The sequence below is a fragment of the Pimephales promelas genome, chromosome 3, assembly GCF_988280905.1.
Source record: "Pimephales promelas chromosome 3, fPimPro1.hap1.1, whole genome shotgun sequence".
NCBI lineage: Eukaryota > Metazoa > Chordata > Actinopteri > Cypriniformes > Leuciscidae > Pimephales > Pimephales promelas.
The window spans coordinates 39,627,862-39,647,418 of NC_142771.1; the positions used below are offsets into that span (position 1 = coordinate 39,627,862).

At 39.5% G+C, this 19,557-nt stretch overlaps 1 protein-coding gene and 2 pseudogenes across 3 annotated transcripts in view; all 3 read right to left on the reverse strand.

Moving 5' to 3' along the window:
- Positions 1-9,673, reverse strand: part of LOC120489815 (NACHT, LRR and PYD domains-containing protein 3) — a 32,513-nt gene extending 22,840 nt beyond the window's left edge. The window contains exons 1-2 of the mRNA XM_089128879.1: positions 9,595-9,673; positions 7,498-8,754 (exon numbers count right to left, since the gene is read on the reverse strand). Coding sequence (XP_088985005.1) covers positions 7,498-8,699 — 1,202 coding nt within the window. The 5' untranslated portion in view covers positions 8,700-8,754; positions 9,595-9,673. The remainder of the gene's footprint in view (positions 1-7,497; positions 8,755-9,594) is intronic.
- Positions 9,674-11,339: 1,666 nt separating this feature from the next.
- Positions 11,340-12,010, reverse strand: LOC120492270 (protein NATD1-like; annotated as a pseudogene). The gene is made up of 3 exons (XR_016155213.1): positions 11,842-12,010; positions 11,559-11,682; positions 11,340-11,477 (listed from the first exon to the last, which is right to left on the reverse strand). The product of XR_016155213.1 is annotated as a protein NATD1-like (transcript).
- Positions 12,011-12,195: 185 nt separating this feature from the next.
- LOC120492269 (dehydrogenase/reductase SDR family member 7C-B-like) lies at positions 12,196-17,923 on the reverse strand (annotated as a pseudogene). The gene is made up of 7 exons (XR_016151397.1): positions 17,879-17,923; positions 17,626-17,792; positions 13,470-13,582; positions 13,154-13,364; positions 12,977-13,069; positions 12,539-12,694; positions 12,196-12,407 (listed from the first exon to the last, which is right to left on the reverse strand). The product of XR_016151397.1 is annotated as a dehydrogenase/reductase SDR family member 7C-B-like (transcript).
- Positions 17,924-19,557: the final 1,634 nt, after the last annotated feature.

Consider the following 19,557-nt stretch of genomic DNA (forward strand, 5'->3'; position numbering starts at 1 on the left):
AGCCCATTCTTAAAAGCATCCGAAAAATTAACTGCAACTCAGTAAATACTTGTCACAGAGACACGAAAGATTTCTCTTTATGAAGCTGTAATTCTCTTCTCTTAAATTAAGTAATTTATATAACTATTCACAGTTGATGTAATCTGTATGAAAAGAGAGAGATGTCGTTCTTTTTCCTTTCATTTAATTGTAGCGTATGACGTGTTAATGTGACCACGCCCACTGAGAGCGCACGCTATTCAAACGTTAAAGTTGAGGCAAGCCATGAAAACGCCCACATCAGAACGCCCTAACCTTTATCTCGTCTTGCTGCGCAGTGAGGAATAATTCCTGGAAAAAAGTTACCTTAGTTACCTGTTTCATTTCGAGGAGCACACGGATTCAGCTGATGTAGTAAGTAATTTATTCTTAAGTGCTTTGTTCTAATCATATAATATTAAATGCATGTGTGACTGAATGGACGAATTCACAGGCGCGCGCATTTATATATATATATATATATATATATATATATATATATATACAGTATATATACATATAAAAATATATATATTAGGGGTGTAATGATACACATATTCGTATTGAACCGTGCGGTACAAGGCTTTCGGTTCGGTTTTCGATACACATTTTTAAACCGAATGGTTCGTTGGACCATTTTTCCTTTCGACCAACATTTCGTTATTTCAAATGTAGGTGCGTCGCGCATTGCAAGCGCGCTCATAGACGCTGGTGTGACCACAATATTGCCCAACATTAATTGGCAAATGTAATGTAAGCAGAACGAAGCTGAGCTACTCGTTATTGTGTGGTTGACGGACCGTTTTTCAGTTTGGACCAATGCAGCACGAGCCGATCTTTATCAGCAGCACTGTTACTACACAGCCAAATCCAGTAAAAAAAAACATTTGAATTTGCCACTGAAGTAATAACATCGCTGCGAGATCTAGTGAGAAACATTCACATTTTTACGTTAATAACGGATCAAACCAGGAGAAACATTGTGCCATGAATGAACTATCCAGTGTCCACAGATCAGCAACATTCACCATGGGTTTACTGTAGTAACACGAACTGTAACCATGGAAGTTTGGCAGGAATAGTAGGCTATAATGCTTTCAAGTAATATTACATTAGTTTTATTTTGACATTATGAATACAATTGCTGCCCTCAAATGTTAATCTGAACTAAAATAAACCTTTGTTTATAACTACTACAATATTACATTTCATTTTGTCCTAGGAGCTGTTTTGTTTTATATGCTCCTAAGAAAAGTCAAATACACCTTCGTCACTGCTCAAAGTTAAAAAATATCATACTTTATGATTAGGGCTGTATTCAACCAAAGAAATCCTTAGTCGACCAAAGTCGAGTCCTGTGCAACGATTAGTCGACTAAAAAAAAAAAAAAAACCGTGATGTTTTGATTAAAGATTTTTTAAACAATTTTCATTGAGCATTTACAATGAAGAACATCACAAATAAATACAACTATAATAATAATACAATTCTTTGAAAATTAAGTGATTTTTTAACTGCAAAAAGTGAAGAGCTCTGTCCTGGGTCTATAGTAACAGTCACAATCACGCACCTGACCACACCACACGCTGCAAAAAATATAACTGCTATCTGCCACATAGTGAAAAATCCCAACAAAAGCTCTCGTTTATACAGGCTTTATATTCTTCTTTACTTTCAAAGCTATGGGTTAACTTTCGTCCTGACGATCAAGGCGTTTTAAAAAACACACAAAAACCCCAAATAACTGAAAAACAATCCTAATAATAGGCTGTAGGACCGCGTATAGGTTTATTTTCATTTGTTGCGTTATTTAGGCTATTTTCAAATGCGTCAAGTGTACAAATAAAAACGAAAACATTAAGAAAACACAATCTATTGAGTCAGCATGATATAGCCGTTAAAAGGCTGCTCACGTCTTTTGCGCGCTCAAGTTCGATTTCAAATGTAGGCGCGTGACTTGCGCGCTCATAATGGAGCAACGCGATCGCCTCCCTCCACAGTCTTGTCGTCTTTGTTTTTAAAATGCAGCCAGACAAAAGATTTAGATTTCCTGGACATTTTGTCGACTAAAGCCAAAACAAGCAGCGTTCTAACTGAATGAATACAGCATCCCTTACCGAGCGCGAGCAGCAGCGCAGCCGGCCACAGGTGCGGCTCCCGAGTGTATATGTGTGTGCGCTAAACTGTGGCGCAGTTACAAAAATAGCCTAAATTAAAGCATTTTAAAGTTGAGGACAAAACATAGGCTAATTATATTTAGAATACAGTAATAAATAACTGCTTATAAAGGAATAAATAAGGAGTAAATCATTGAAAAATTCTTTCTATTGGTAAAAAAAAAGAAAAAGAAAAAAAAGCAACTGGTCGACCAATAAGAATGTCAGTCGACCAAGACGGCATCGGCCGATTAGTCGACTAAACGACTAAAGTTGACAGCCCTATTTATGATGTTAGTTTTAATAAAAATATAATTAAAAAAATTAATTACACAGAGATTTCGGAAGTTTTACCTTTCACTAAACATATTTAGATATATCGAAATCGTCTTCCATTGCGATTTCCTGTATATCTAAATATGTTTCGATCTTCACAGTGAAAGGTAAAATTTCCGAAATCTCTGTGTAAACAATGAGTGACATACACACGCAAGCGATCACTTCCGGCGCTTGCACAGACCGAAGCGCCCATGCCTTCAGATCAGTTGGACATGGATGTTTTACATGAGGTTAAAATATCGATATAAATATTGTTCATTTTCTCACATAAACTGCTCGTTTCGTGTCTTAGGCCATCAATGTGTACTTACATTTACGAGTCATTAAATCATGTTTAATTTTGACTTCTATTCCGCAAATGACTGCAAGTGCAGATTTCAAACAGAGATGGCGACAAAGAGGAAAAACTGCGGACTGCAGCTTTAAGTGCACACGAATATACTCACACAGGGCCGAAGGGCACGGCTTCATTCCAGAGATCAGTGGGGTGAATCATGGGTCTGTTAGTCTTCACTGACACACATCTGGATACTGGAGATGCTGCTATCTTTCTCTTCCTGCTGATGATACTGAGAAAAAAAGAGATATATTTCAGATCATAATGAGATATACACTACTGTGCAAAAATATTGTATTTTCACCTCCCAAAAATGGCAAATTTAAATTGGTTATTTATATATTTTGTCAGTAGGAAATATCAGTTTTTACATTTAATTATTTTGCCATTAGTTGTTACAATCCAGTGAGTTTTTTGCATGCACACAGAGTCTGACAACAGTCGGTATGATCTGATCTCACCATCATCGAGTCTGGCTGTGATAAACAGAAAAAAACTGAGACAGATTAAATCCAGAAGAAATCTGGCAACTTCTGTATATGGCCTGATTGTGTCTGTAATTCATTGTTATGAAAGAATATAATTTGCATGTGTTTTTAAGTCTTGCCAGTTTAAGCGTTCAGGCAATGTTAATGGTTTCCATTACACGAGAGTAGATGTTAAACTTCATGCTGATTTGTACTCGGCTTTCGCCAAGATAAGCACAAACTGAGATGTAGCTTTACAGTAAACTATGCTTCTCCATCCATTTACACTTCTTTCCATATGGTGATGTGACTCTCCTTCTGTCCGGCGTTAACGGCTACAGTGTATTTGGCATGTCAGCACACACGACGGCTGCAACTGCAGTGTGGTCTCCCCAGTGGACCAACATGACAACCGTCTGGATTGAGCCGAGTAGGGGACATCTCCAGGGTCTTCAACTGGGCTCCTTTCGTCCTCAGTGTTTCATCGACTAGCCCACGACACCTCAAGAGGGCTCGACAGTGACTCTGGCGTCCCAGAGTCACCCCCCTCCGTCCCCCACTCAGCCCAGCTTACTGACCTCTACATCCCTCCTGCTGCTGAGGTGGCTTCTTCCTAGTAATTCACATGTGACCTAACCACTATCTCACAATCTCTCCGCAACCCAACCATAAGCACCAACCCGTTTGACTAAGGCTGTTGAGCCCCACTGTCTTCGTTAAAGTAGGTTCAGTGGCAACGGTTCAGTATGGCATACCACCTACCGCAAAACACCATTTCTGCCCAAACACCACCCCTCATTCACGCAATATACACAAGAACGTAATGACTGTAATTAAACTATACAAATAAACTAACAGACTCTTCAAGTTTTCCCGAATTCTACGAAACCGTAGCGTGGCGGCCTGTACATAGCCCGCTAGAATCTTTCCGTCTCAACCACAGCCAGTTGCTGCTCCTCTCTGCTGCTTCAGATAAGTTCTTTACTGTGCGACGCAACTCTTGGCCACTGAATCCGAACTCTCTGAGGAACCGGGCTGTAGAGTGTGCCACAAATACTCGACAACCCACTTCCACTGGATAAACCTGGACTCTCCATCCTCGCTGTTCTGCCTCAGTGGCCAGATGAGCATACCGCAGTTTCTTCCTCTTATATGCCTCATCTACAGCAGCCTCCCATGGCACTGTTAACTCTATCAGTTGAACAATGCGTGCTGATCCAGACCATAAAACAATATCTAGTCGTAAGTTAGAGGTCGCAATCTCAGGTGGAAAAATAAGCCATTGATCAAGATCAGCCAGCATCTTCCAGTCCCTAACAACTTCCATTTGTCATGGGCGAGAATTAGTTTTAACACCTTTTCTTGGTAGTTACTCACCTGGGCGGAGGAATATTGTCTTCTGCATGTAATTTTTTGCAGGCGCCAACTTATTGGTCATACTACGCTTGCCTTCCAATGCTAAAGTCAAACATCGCAGTACTTGGTCATGGCGCCAAGTAAACCGACCTTGGCTAAGTGCCTTAATGAATGTGCCTTAATGTGGCAGGTGAACACAAAGGACAAGAGGGATCCTCTCCTACCCAGAGGTTTAGGTTCTGTGGTGATGGGAGAACATCATATGTTGACCTTATAAGGAAACTGATCTTACTCTCCTCCATTGACCAAAGGTCTTGCCAGCTCATCTTGCGTTGTTCCACACTCTCTCATCTCATCCACTCTCCCTGCTTGGCCTGGGAAATGGCCTTTCGCACCTCGTTGACTACCAGCTTCCTCCTTTGAGCTGGGCCTGCCTTGTGCCATTTAGGAGGAGCTTAACTAAGCCCCAAACCCCCTCTTCCCTGCTGTACCTGTCCCACGATATACCCCTGATTTGAAGGGCAGTCTTTGCCTCTACCACAGATTTTTTTTTGCTGACCACTTTCTACCAGTTTTTAACACAGGGGCTGCCTCCCTTACACATTTGTCACGTGAATCTACTACCTTGGCACACTTAAACTCGTCGGTTAAAGCAGAGACTGGCAGCTACAATATTAATGCAATAGAGGGCTTAAATTGCATTTGTGCCCATTCAATATTATCTGTTAACTTCCCCAATAACCGATTAGTCATGGTTGTCATGTCATCCATGTATGCTCTGATTGGTGGTAGTCGCATCCCAGAAGCCAAGCGCTCTCCTCCTACTACCCATCTTGATGCCCTAATGATTACTTCCATTGCCATAGTAAAAGCCAGTGCAGAAATGGTGCATCCTGCCATTATTCCAACCTCTAAGCATTGCCATGCAGTGCTGAATTCTGGAGTTGAGAAACTAAATTGCAAATCTCCAAAATAGGCTTTCACTAAATTTGTTATTGACATTGCTACTACGAAAAAATCAAATGCTGCCCAAAGAAGCTCATGTGGCACTGAACCATATGCATTAGCCAAATCCAGGAATGTCACATGGAGCTCCTTCCTCTCAAATTGTTCAATGTGGACTATCCCTTTAAAACACACAACAAAAATTAAGAGAAATAAGATCAAATCACTTACTGTTCTTGACTGAATCAGTGCATATTTAATTTACAGTGCAGAATATGCAGTTTTATGCATTTCTTTTATTTAGTTATTAATTTATTAAATGACTGTAGTATTTTATTGGTCGTATAGTATTTTTTGCTTTTATTGCTCTCTACATTTGTAAGTCGTGTCTGCTAAATGATTAAATGAAGAAACTGATCCACACAGTAGGGGGATCTGTGATGCAAGTGACCGCCATGTCCTTTTCTGTCAGAGTTACGGCAGCACAGTTGAATACACTGTTGAATACACATGATTCTCACGAAATCCTGTCAATGCCACTGTAACGATAGAAAAAACGTGATAAAAACTTGCAGCTCATCATTTGAAAGCCAGCTCCATACGCACACCATCATTTATATTTTAGACGTCACTAACCCATACATTTACATCAACCCTCCCTCCAGAATATGCAGAAAAGGGCATGGCCATATTTCTGCGGCTCGTCGAGTGTGTTGTGTTCATCCAGCTGTCAGGTCTTCTGTGTTCGGGCTTCCCACGGACGCTGTACTTCGTCAACAATGGATACAATTCATGTTTGATTATGTTCCTGAAAATGATGATCGTAATCTAGCTCTCTGTGCTGCGCATTTTACAGAAGACAGCTTCCAGAATCTCCACGAGTTCAACACCGGATTCAACAAGAAACTGTTACTAAAACATGAAGCAGTTCCAACTTTAAAACCAGAGGCAGCAGTTGTTGGGCCACAACCTGTAAGTAGGCTAAGACTTAATCATTTTAAATGTATTATCATGTGTTTTATTTTTATCAAATGCCAGCGCTGGCTTTATAGCCACTAGACTACTAGTTATGCAATGTTTGTGTCTACGACAAATGCGTACAAACATTGAATGTTGTATATGTACTAATGTTGTAAATGTGTTTTTCATGTTTATATACTTTATGACGTTATTTTCGATTTGATCAAGAACGTAAACCAATGCCAATGCTGTTTGTGTGTATAACGTTAGTAGCCAGTTAGTTCGATGCTATTTTGTAAAACAAATGTGTATAAAGTTAAAAAATATAGGCAAATTACCATTCAGAAACGTTTTGTAAGAGCCGTTTGTGGTGAGGTTCTGCTTGCCTTCATCGCCGCTTTCTGGGTCTGATTCTGCCTCATACTGATACTGCAGTATTGACACCATTATTTACATTCGCCGTAAAGGTAATGGGCGTGAACCTTCCTCACAACGTGCACTACAGTTTAGCCAATCACAACACACCGGCCCAAACTAACCAATCAGAGCCCACTGCCTGTTTTTTTGCGACAAGTGATTTAATAAATGTATTTGTCATTGAATCAGTAATTAATTAGATTTGTTCAAAAACTATGAATCCCCCAGTAATGAAACTCCAGTAAATCATTGTATCATTCATTCAACATTCTAAATTAAAGTAATAATAATAACAATAATAGTAATTTAAATTAATTATATATTTTTAAATAGACTGCAGCAATTAACATTTTGTCAGAACCTTTAGTAAATTACATATTTTGTTTAGTTGTCTATATTCAGAATTGTGACAAAATCGGGATCTCCATTTTAAACAAAATAAATTGTGATTCTCAATTCATCCAGAATCGTGCATCTCTAGCAGATAGTGATTGATACTCACGCAGGGTCAGAGGTCACAGCAGGTCCATTACTGAGATATGGGGGATTCATCATGGAGTTGTTACTCTTCATGGACACACAGCTGAATCCTGAAGATGGTCCATCACTGAGATATGGGGGATTCATCATGGAGTTGTTACTCTTCATGGACCCATAACTGAATCCTGAAGATGGTCCATTACTGAGATATGGGGGATTCATCATGGAGTTGTTACTCTTCATGGACACACAGCTGAATCCTGAAGATTGTCCATCACTGAGATATGGGGGATTTATCATGGAGTTGTTACTCTTCATGGACCCATAACTGAATCCTGAAGATTGTCCATCACTGAGATATGGGGGATTCATCATGGAGTTGTTACTCTTCATGGACACACAGCTGAATCCTGAAGATTGTCCATCACTGAGATATGGGGGATTTATCATGGAGTTGTTACTCTTCATGGACCCATAACTGAATCCTGAAGATTGTCCATCACTGAGATATGGGGGATTCATCTTGGAGTTGTTACTCTTCATGGACACACAGCTGAATCCTGAAGATTGTCCATCACTGAGATATGGGGGATTCATCATGGAGTTGTTACTCTTCATGGACCCATAACTGAATCCTGGAGATGGTCCATCACTGAGATATGGGGGATTCATCATGGAGTTGTTACTCTTCATGGACCCATAACTGAATCCTGAAGATGGTCCATCACTGAGATATGGGGGATTCATCATGGAGTTGTTACTCTTCATGGACACACAGCTGAATCCTGAAGATGGTCCATCACTGAGATAAGGGGGATTCATCATGGAGTTGTTACTCTTCATGGACACACAGCTGAATCCTGATGATGGTCCATTACTGAGATATGGGGGATGATGCATGGAGTTGTTACTCCTCATGGACACACAGCTGAATCCTGAAGATTGTCCATCACTGAGATATGGGGGATTCATCATGGAGTTGTTACTCTTCATGGACACATAACTGAATCCTGAAGATGGTCCATCACTGAGATAAGGGGGATTCATCATGGAGTTGTTACTCTTCATGGACACACAGCTGAATCCTGATGATGGTCCATTACTGAGATATGGGGGATGATGCATGGAGTTGTTACTCTTCATGGACACACAGCTGGATACTGGAGATGATGCTCTCTGGGTGTGAACAGACGCCTCCTCCTCCTTCTCCTCACACACACTCATTTTTCAGGCAGGTTTCTGTTTCTCTTCTTCCAAGGAGACAAATGTGATTTCAGGCCTGTATGTGGCAAGAAAAAAACAAGAATAATACACTGAATTTTGACAATTAAATTAAAATGAATCTATTGTGTTTACTTATTTCAATATTATTTCAGAAACTTTCTGAACTGGACATTTTAATTTAACAATGTTTTTTGTTTGTTTGTTTTCCCCCCTATTGTGCAATGTGCGGTTAAGTTTGTTTGTATTTTCAAATTTCTGATAATGTTTAACATACCCCTGTGTTTCTCTTTCCCTCAGCTTAGAAATCGTAACAAATTAAGTGTTTACAGATAGCAAAGAACCAGATAACATTAAACATCTATTAATGTTTTCTGGAAGCACGTTTGTTGATAACTTTGAGAGAAGTTTGACGTTTGTCAGAGTTATGAGAACGTTTCCTGTTACGTAAACAACTCAACTTTTTAATGAAATTTCGCTATTTTTAATTGAAAATATTCTAATTTACATGATACATCATGTCATTCATAACTGAATAAGTTGAGGTAAGAAACGTATTGTGTTTCTTATTATACAAATAAGAGTGAATGTACGTTAAAGATTACGCCTGGTTTTTTTTTAGCCCAATAATAAGTTTTGCTCTTACTTGTTTCTGTATACTTCAGTTCACAACAGTTTATTATTCTTTTCAGGTAACAGCACAGCAAGCTATAATCAGAAATACAAGCTGTGTCATGGGTATTAGAGTTTACATCGTGAAATACGTCAGATAATAAAGTTTTAACGTGTTTGAGTTCGGTATAACACGCAGATGCTCTCCCTCAATCGATTGATTTTATTAATAATGCTATTGATATTATAGAAAATTATATTATAGAAAACGTTTTAACAAACTTACCATGTTTGAGGCCATTTCTGATCTTGAATTCTCTGAAATGGAGTCTAATTGTTGGTTTCGACCGCTTTCGGTTTCACAGGCGAACTCCGTAAACATCAGCCCGCCCCAAACTGGACACGTGCTCTCTACGTCAACTGCATTGGACCAAAGAAGTGCCACTTAAAATGAAATAAAGGAGGTATTTAATTTCAATTCAGAAGTAAATATATAGCCCTCTTATACTGTCTATGTATATATAGCCTAAACGAATAAACGCTTTTTAGCTGATAGATGAATTGGGTTAGTTATGGCGATGTGGGACAAGCGAATATGTAAATATCACCATATTATAGCTGGATTGTAAAGCGTTTTTCATGTCATTGAGGAGAGCAGGACAGTTGTAAAAGCAGGAACCCCATGTAAAAAATAATAATCCATGTAATAATATGCAAAGTTGTAATAAACAATGTAGCCTGTAATAAGTTATAAGTAGTGTCAAATAATGAAATAATGTTATAAACATCAAATAATGTTAAGTAAAATTAAAAATGAAGAAATTATTACTTTTATTCAGCAAGGACACAGTCAATTAAATTCGATCAAAAGTGACAATGTTTATAATATCACTAATGTTCTATATTTTAAATAAATGGTGATTTTTTTTTTATCTATTTGTAACCTTTGGCTAAAAGCATTAAGAAGGCAGACACCTACAGTATTTCACCACCCAGTAAAATAAATAAAAATACCTCAATGATATGAAGGACCCTGCTGGTTCAAATTGGATTAAATGTCAGAGACACGTCTTCCAAACAATACAAGTTTAAAGCTTATTTCAGAAAAATATCCTTTCCCCACTAAAAGCTTTCCAGAGAGGATGAACAAACAGAACAACGAACAAACTACTTGCAACACAAAACATCCAAAAAACTAAACAAATCTGAAAAAGATTTACTCACGAAGATTGGACAAAAAGCTCACAAAATACAATTGTCCAGAGCCCACGAATAAAGTGCAAAAAGTACAAGGTGTGCTTGCACTCAGTAAAAGCTAAAACTAAAAGCTTTCTAAAAATGTTCCCATGACAGTTTACCAATTAAAAACTCACAGTTAATAAGACACTATACTAAATCCAACATCAACAGAAACGACAAAATTACACATTGAATCAGTGCAGCAAACATGTGACACTGAAGACTGGAGTAATGATGCTGAAAATTCTGCTTTGATCACAGGAATAAATTACATTTACATTACATTTAGAAAACAGTTATTTAGAATTTTGAACAAGTTTTCCATTGCAATATATATTGCAAGACGAGCAAGAACGGCCAAACACTGAATTGTCTGTCAAAACATGTTTTTACTTCCTGGATTTTATAGTGCAAAAAGTGCAAAGTGAATTAAAAACAAATGAACAGAAGCAAACGTTTCGGCACGTTGCTATCTTCAGTTTACTCTGGAACATTCACCTTTTGTATATATTGCAAAAATATATATTTTACAACATTACTGTTTTTACAGTAATCGTGTTTATTCCAAACATTTGGCTTGTGTACATTAATAAAATAATAATATAATAGTCTGCCAGCTGCTTGTGTGTTCCAGGCGGTTTTGTGTTTTGTATAGTAACTAGGGAGTTGTTACTAAGTTTTTCTGGGTGGTTGCTAGGCTGTTGCTAAGCAGTAGATTGATCACTTATGGTGGTTGATGTAAAAACCTACACAAAATGATCATAAAATAAAACACCGAGGTAAAATCTGATAAATGGTTTGATTCTGCCTTTATTGATCTTCAATATGAGCCTGGTATCCAAGATGTTGATTTTCATCCACATATTTCCTAATGTACCAACAGGAGATCCTCGCTTTCATATTTTCTTCAACAACGAAATCCAGAGCCGCCTGAAGAAGAAAAGAAGTAGATGATTGAGTTGCAGGAAACAGCAGAAGTTGAGTAAGTGAGGGAGTGTAAAGCGGTCTGACCTTCGCCAGGTGTGCAGCAACACCTTTACCCCTGTGAGATTGAGGGACCTCATATCAGTAGACATCAACTCCACCAGCTGATCATGAGTGATAGTGTACTTCAGCACTGCACTACTCGCTGCTCCTGCTCACACACACACAGACACGGGGATATTGTTATCAGTGATGCAGACTGGCTCATAACCTAGAGTGCTGCCTATCTAGGGGACATCAGCGCGACTGAATCTGCTGTTTTGATGCTCACTAGGTTTGAGACCGAATGAATAACGTTATTTTCTCTTACCGTCGCAGTCGAGAGTGATTGTGAAACGCTGATTCAGTCTGTCGTGAGTCACACACAGATTCGAGGCGTCGGATCCACAACATGTGTGTTTAAGGAGTCGCTGACTGTTCTTATATCCTCGAGTGAACCGAAACATGAAGTTTACAGACAGTAAGTGTCGCGCCATGATGTGACGTCACCAAACACTGTATTTCAACAATAAAAACAGCAGAGGGCGCTGTGATCATGTTTATTGTTTATTTGGCTCTTGCATGATAGACAGACAGACATCCATAATCTTGCTGATTTATTTATTGAATTCTCTTCTAATTGTAGCACAGTAACACTTTCTCCACTTTTACACAGTGTTGTCCTTCAATCCTCAGACATCTCCACCGCTGCAGTGTTTCTGACTCCTGCTGCCATGATGGAGAAGAACAGGTTTGGGAAGAGAGATCTGGCATAGAGCGTTGCTTTAGGGATGAAGGAGTGGGACATTAAAATCTCCTTCTTCTTGCTACTCAGAGTCTTCAGGATCTCAGTGGCCATTTCTTCAGCGTTCACACCACAGGAGTTCGCTTTGAGGTCTGCAGTTTCCAGTCAGTGTCCAAGCAGGAGGTCCAGGGGAATATAGTGGACAATACAAACACACAAGGAAGAAGTTATGAGCTACAAACCGTGATCTTTACACTATGAACTGACGGAGACGTTCACTCACGTGTCCACATGGGTTTTGCCGCGTCCTCGTCCTTTGAGTTTGTGTCTGGAGTTTTTATGAAGGTGTGGTTGACGGTGCTGACGGTTATTCCATATTCCTGAACCTCAGCCCGCAGACACTCAAAGAAAGCCTGAACGGCATGCTTGGACGCAGCATCTGAGCAATGCAGAACGTCTTACACTGAACATATGCATTGATTTATTGCTGCTGATTAACTGTATGAACATTAAAGGAATAGTTCACCCAAAAGTAAAACTCCTCATGTAATTTCAAACCCATATGCTGTTGTGTTTTCCATAGAGCAGTTTATTTTAATGATCTATAAGCTGGAAAAGAGCTGCATGATCATTCTTCAAACTTACGAAAATAACAGCATGCATGTTTGGACTGAGATGAATGTGAGTAAATGATGACCGAATTGATCCCTTTAAAACTCACAGGTGGCGCGGAAGGGGACGGTCAGTTTCCCCTGAATGCTGTTGACTAGAAGAATGTGACCCGTTCTTCTGGAGATCAGCGACTGAAGGACGCCTGTGACCGTGAATAAGATCAGTTTAAAACGCTTGAACACGACTGAGAGTTATTGTTGACCGCTGTGTGGGAGTTACATGTTACCCTTAACCAGTGTGATGGGCCCAAAGTAGTTGACGTCCATGACAATCCTGTCCATCTGGAGGGACAGACTGTGTACAGGAGCCTTCACCTTCATGCTGGTGTTGAAGACGAGGACATCCAGACAGCCGTAACACTCCAGGATCTCAGAGATGATCTCAGGAACGCTCTCCATGTTACTGAAGTCCAGCTCCACCAGTTTGGGTGGAAACGTCTAAGCAGGAAAGTTAGAATTGAACCAAGTCACTGCGCAAATTACAACCACAACTTTAACAAATATAGAGTTCTGTCATATTGTTAATGATAATTCTGCACTCACAAGTGCTGGATCTGATTCACTCATCAGATGCTCAGCAAAAGTCTCCAACTTTTCCCAGTTATTTCCACAAAGGATCAGTCTGGCTCCACCAGTATGGAAGAGTTTTGCACATTCTGAAAATAAAAACTGTTCAACCAATCCAGATTCAATTCATCGGCACACATATATCATCTATGGTTCATCACTCTATCATTCCTAACATGCAGTACATTTTCTTATCCTCAATATGTCACAATATACTAAAATTATAAATTGTATATATGAGTTTTCAATTACCACATTGTGTTAATATTAAATTGTTTCTGTACTTTTGTTTGAGCTGAGCTTGATGCCTTTTTTACCTTGCTATTTTTGTTTTAATTTAAATAAATGTATACATTTTTCTTATATATATATCCTTAACATTTCCCATCCTGTTTTTCTTCGTCACGGTTTGGGTCTGTTTTTGTTTCATTTTGGTCTCATGTTTATTTCAGTTTCCTCATTTGTTGTTCACCTGATTCTTGTTGAGTGCGTTATTAGCCTGTGTCTGTTTATATACCCTCAGTTTGATAGTCTTTGTTCGGTATAGACTTAACATAGGATAAAGCTGTTTCTCTGTTTGTTTTCCTCTCCCAGTTTGATTCCCTTTTATTTGTTTTCCTAGTGGAGAAAGTGATTTGCTAGTTAAAATGGATCCACGTCCTCGCCTCCTTTTCAACCACAGCAACAAAAGTGTGACAGAACACCAAACCTGTCGACATGGGCATGGATCGCTACCTAGCACCTTACTTCCATTCAAATGACCCATTAATGGATTTAATCAAGGTAGGTTGTCCTCGGGAACAGCATGTGGAGGAACTGGTGAACATGTGCCATCATGTACCCTGGACCGACGGCACACTCGTGACCTGTTTTTGGAGTGGGCTTGACGACTAACTTCTGATGATGATTCCTTATGAGTCGGGGGAAGTCCAGGTGTTCATTACAGCAGTATAATGACTACGTGCTATGGATGGCTCCTCCATGATCATTGGGGTGTTTGAAGACAAAGCCAATACCAATCACTTCCTTGCAAACTCCTCTTATTCCAGGGTCTGTCCAGCCAGAGGACGTCCCCACACTCCTATTCCTCCGAGACAAAAAGTCTGAGCCAACAACAGAGCTGATGCTTTCTGCGAATCCAGAAGAGGAAGTCATTGTACCATGTCTAGAGCCAGATGCCTTTTTCAGGTGAGATCTTGCATTGAGCCGGAGATTGAGGGAGACCGTCATCTGGAACTTCTTTTATTTTCTGGTTGCCTTCTCATCAAGCTGCTTGCCTACTGTCCTGTATATCCCAGCCTTGAGCAGGTCTATAATTTTATTCCTGATGTCCGTACACAGCTCTCTGGTCTTGGCCATTGTGATGAGGTTAAAGTCTTGTTTGATTGAGTGTGTAGACAGGTGTCTTTTATACAGGTGACGGGTTCAAACAGGTGCAGTTTATACAGGTAATGAGTGGAGAGCAGGAGGGCTTCTTAAAGAGAAACAGGTCAATGGACTATGTGCACGTTAGCATATGCTAGTTCCGGCTGCGAAACCGATATGGGGTGTCTAGTTTCCGGTAGCCTGATGGACGACGTAGAGGATGTATGTTTCTCCAGATGTCTTGAACATTTGCCGAATATTACAGTCGATTATGTTCGTCGACTGGCTAATGATTTTCCTCCAGCTCCCCAGAGCAAGAGAGAAGGGGTTTAAAGGGTTAGTTCACCCAAAAATGAAAATTAAGTCATTAATTACTCACCCCCATGCTGTACCAACCCCGTAAGACCTTCGTTCATCTTCGGAACACAAATGAAGATATTTTTGATTAAATTTGAGAGCTGTATAACTACCACATTGGCTCCTAAGGGACTGCCTCTTGACGGCCCAGAAAGTCAGTGAAGAAAATGTTTAAATATCCCAAGTGACTACCGTGGCTCAACTATATGTTTATCAAGCGACGCGAATACTTTTTGTGCGAAAAAACAAACAAAAATAACGAGTTTATTCGACTATTTCTTTTCTTCCTTGTAGGCCAGAACGAGACTTCCTTAGATTTCCACGACGCATGTGCGAGATTTGCGATCTGCTTACACCAGCTTACACTACTTCAGATCGCAATTCTCGCGCATGCGTCGTGGAAATCTATAAGGAAGTCTCGTACTTAACATAGGATAAAACATAGGATAAAGTCTCGTTTAACGTACTTTTCACAATGCAGCAGCGCCTGGCTCCACCCATATGAGTGAAAACTGTGTTGGTTGACTTGACAATGAACAAACGAACATAGTTTTAGACAAATATATTTAGATAGCTAAGCTTTAGATAGCCGGTCCACTGATGTAAACAACGGCAACCGGAACCGAAGTACCCAACATCCGCCCTCAAGGCGGAAGTTAGCATTTTTCTCGTGCACAGAGTCAATGAGATCCTGGTTGGTAGGTGATCAAATACAAATTATGTCATGCAATAAAATGCTAATTAATTACTTACAAATCATACAATATAATTTTCTGGATTTTTGATTCTGTCACTCACAGTTGAAGAGTACCTATGATAAAAATGAAAGACTTCTACATGCTTTGTAAGTGGGAAAACCTGCAAAATTGGCAGTGTATCAAATACTTGTTCTTACTCCTCACACTCGCCTAAAGGATTATTAGGAACACCTTTTCAATTTTTCATTAATGCAATTATCTAATCAACCAATCACATGTCAGTTGCTTCAATGCATTTAGGGGTGTGGTCCTGGCCAAGACAATCTCCTGAACTCCAAACTGAATGTCAGAATGGGAAAGAAAGGTGATTTAAGCAATTTTGGCCGTGGCATGGTTGTTGGTGCCAGACGGGCCGGTCTGAGTATTTCACAATCTGCTCAGTTACTGGGATTTTCACACACAACCATTTCTAGGGTTTACAAAGAATGGTGTGAAAAGGGAAAAACATCCAGTATGCGGCAGTCCTGTGGGAGAAAATGCCTTGTTGATGCTAGAGGTCAGAGGAGAATGGGCCGACTGATTCAAGCTGATAGAAGAGCAACTTTGACTGAAAGAACCACTCGTTACAACCGAGGTATGCAGCAAAGCATTTGTGGAGCCACAACACACACAACCTTGAGGCGGATGGGCTACAACAGCAGAAGACCCCACCGGGTACCACTCATCTCCACTACAAATAGGAAAAAGAGGCTACAATTTGCAAGAGCTCACCAAAATTGGACAGTTGAAGACTGGGAAAATGTTGCCTGGTCTGATGAGTCTCGATTTCAGATGGTAGAGTCAGAATTTGGCGTAAACAGAATGAGAACATGATCCATCATGCCTTGTTACCACTGTGCAGGCTGGTGGTGGTGGTGTAATGGTGAGGGGGATATTTTCTTGGCACACTTTAGGCCCCTTAGTGCCAATTGGGCATCGTTTAAATGCTACGGTCTACCTGAGCATTGTTTCTGACCATGTCCATTCCTTTATGGCCACCATGTCCCCATCCTCTGATGTCTACTTCCAGCAGGATAATGCACCATGTCACAAAGCTGGAATCATTTCAAATTGGTTTCTTGAACATTACGATGAGTTGACTGTACTAAAATGGCCCCCACAGTCACCAGATCTCAACCCAATAGAGCATCTTTGGGATGTGGTGGAACGGGAGCTTCGTGCCCTGGATGTGCATCCCACAAATCTCCATCAACTGCAAGATGCTATCCTATCAATATGGGCCAACATTTCTAAAGAACGCTTTCAGCACCTTGTTGAATCAATTCCACGGATTAAGGCAGTTCTGAAGGTCAAACACAGTATTATGGTGTTCCTATCCTTTAAGTGAGTCTATATGCCCCTAGTTTTAGTCTTAATATGGTGTTGACTTTACATAGGGTAAAGCTGTTTTGTTGTTTGTTTTGCTCTCCCAGTTTTAATATCAATCTATTTTAAATTCTCAATCCCTCAATGAGCAATGGCTAACTTTAGCTTTTTATCCTGCTAAATTGTCATGCCAAATTGTAAGTAATAAAGTTGAGATCATATTTCTATATTACACATTTCTGATTTACCCTTTTATAGAACTACTTCCTTAAATTACAATAAAGACATATTCGTTTTAAGGTACTGCATGACAGGAATGATCCAGTTGTTCTGAAAAAGTATAGCACCATTTCCGAGTGTTGAGAGTGAATCCGTAATCAGCACCACTTTGTTCCTCACAGTTGTCTTGGCTAAATGCCTGAGTATCAGGCATCTGTATCTGACTGTAGAGATAAAAGACACCAGCTGCGACCACCACTGAGAGCACAGGCCAAACCGAGGTCACATCCAGCCTCTGAAAGAGACATTAAAACAATGAAGAATTATTCCATCAAAATAAGAAACATTTTAACATTTGCTCAGTCTAACGTAATTCCAAACCTTTTCTGTAGTTGGGGCCTTAAGCACATTTTCGCGCAAATTCATCTAAAAGCGCCAAATTTGGCACAGATGTAGCTCAGGTCATACCGAAATGATTTAGCTAGGGCGCCGGAGCCAGCGACCCTCGGGGCCAAGATGGCGGCCAAATCCAATATGGCCGCTGCCCGAAAAGGGTTCCGGTTATAACTTTTGAACCACATGAGTTACAAATACAAACTTGATATGTTTTTCAGCTTAATTGATCATGGGAAACACATAGAAATGTTTATATTTATTACCCAGTATATCTGGACCCCTTGATCCTCCAATTCCAATATGGCCGCTGTCCAAAAAAGCAGATTGGGCTGTAGAATGGGGCCTTACATACCATTGTTCGCGCAAATTCATCTACAAGCACCAAATTTGGCACAGATGTACAGTAGCTGAGGGCATACTGAAATGATTCAGTCAGGGAACCCAAGCCAATGGTCCCTGAGACCAAGATGGCGGGCAAATCCAATATGGCCGCCGCCTGAAAGGGATTCGACTATAGCTTTTAAACCAGATGAGATACAAATACAAACTTGATGTCTATTTTACCTTTTCTGGCTATGGGAAACCCATATGAATACTTACATTTATGATTGGGTATATCAGGACTCCCCAAATTCCCTAAATACAATATGGCCGCTGTCCGAAAAAAGGGTTTTGGCTACAAATGTTTAACCAAATCCGCTACAAATGAGGATGTGGTGTCTATTTTATGTTTATTGATCACAGGAAGTCCATTGGCATATTTATATTTATGCTTGCTAAGTCTGGAACCTGTATTCTTTTCAAGACTGTGGTTGAAAATCCTTTTTTTTATCACAACTTTGAAGGTTATTCTCAATGTTTATTAATTTCCTTATAAAAGTGAAAATACAAGTTATGCCTGAACTGAATTGTGAATGTCAACATCACGACTATGACGTGAAAAAACAGGTTTTCTTGAACAGTGTGTCCTTTTTAGGGTCACATCTTGTGACGTCATCCTGTTTTTGGTTCGTTTATACAGTAGATGACTTCATGTGTTTGGTTCATATTTCAGTCGAGTTTGTTTTAAATCAAGTGTAAACACACTCTTAAACATCATGGATGTTTCTATAGTGAATGTACATTTGTAACACTAAACAATAATGCCTTATTATAACATTACTTAATGCATTAACTAACAATTAGCAATACATTCATTTTCTTCATTTTAGTTTAGTTTATTGTTCAGTTCAGGTCCATTAAAATATTAACAGATAAATTTTTTATTTTAGTATTGTATTAGTAAATATTAAACTTAACCTTCAACCAAAAATATATGCTTTAGAATGATGTTTAATTGTTAGTTTATGTTAGTTAACTAATGTTATTATAAAGTGTTACCTGTACAGTGTTATTACGCACTGAAATATAGAGATATTTCTCTTGTGTGGGGTAAAAGTTACGTGCAAACCATAGCCTTTATCCAGAGATCACAATTCACTAGAAAGGAAATTCATTGGGCATATCGTGTGTCAAAAATGGTGTTGGTGCACCCTTATATTGTTTGTTCAGTTCACTTGACGAACAGCTTGATCGAGTTTCCTTGTGAATAAATAAGGAAATTCCTCAGTTGCAAAGAATAATTAACTTGGGTTTGACAGCAAGGTGTGCTGGAGGTTTGACTG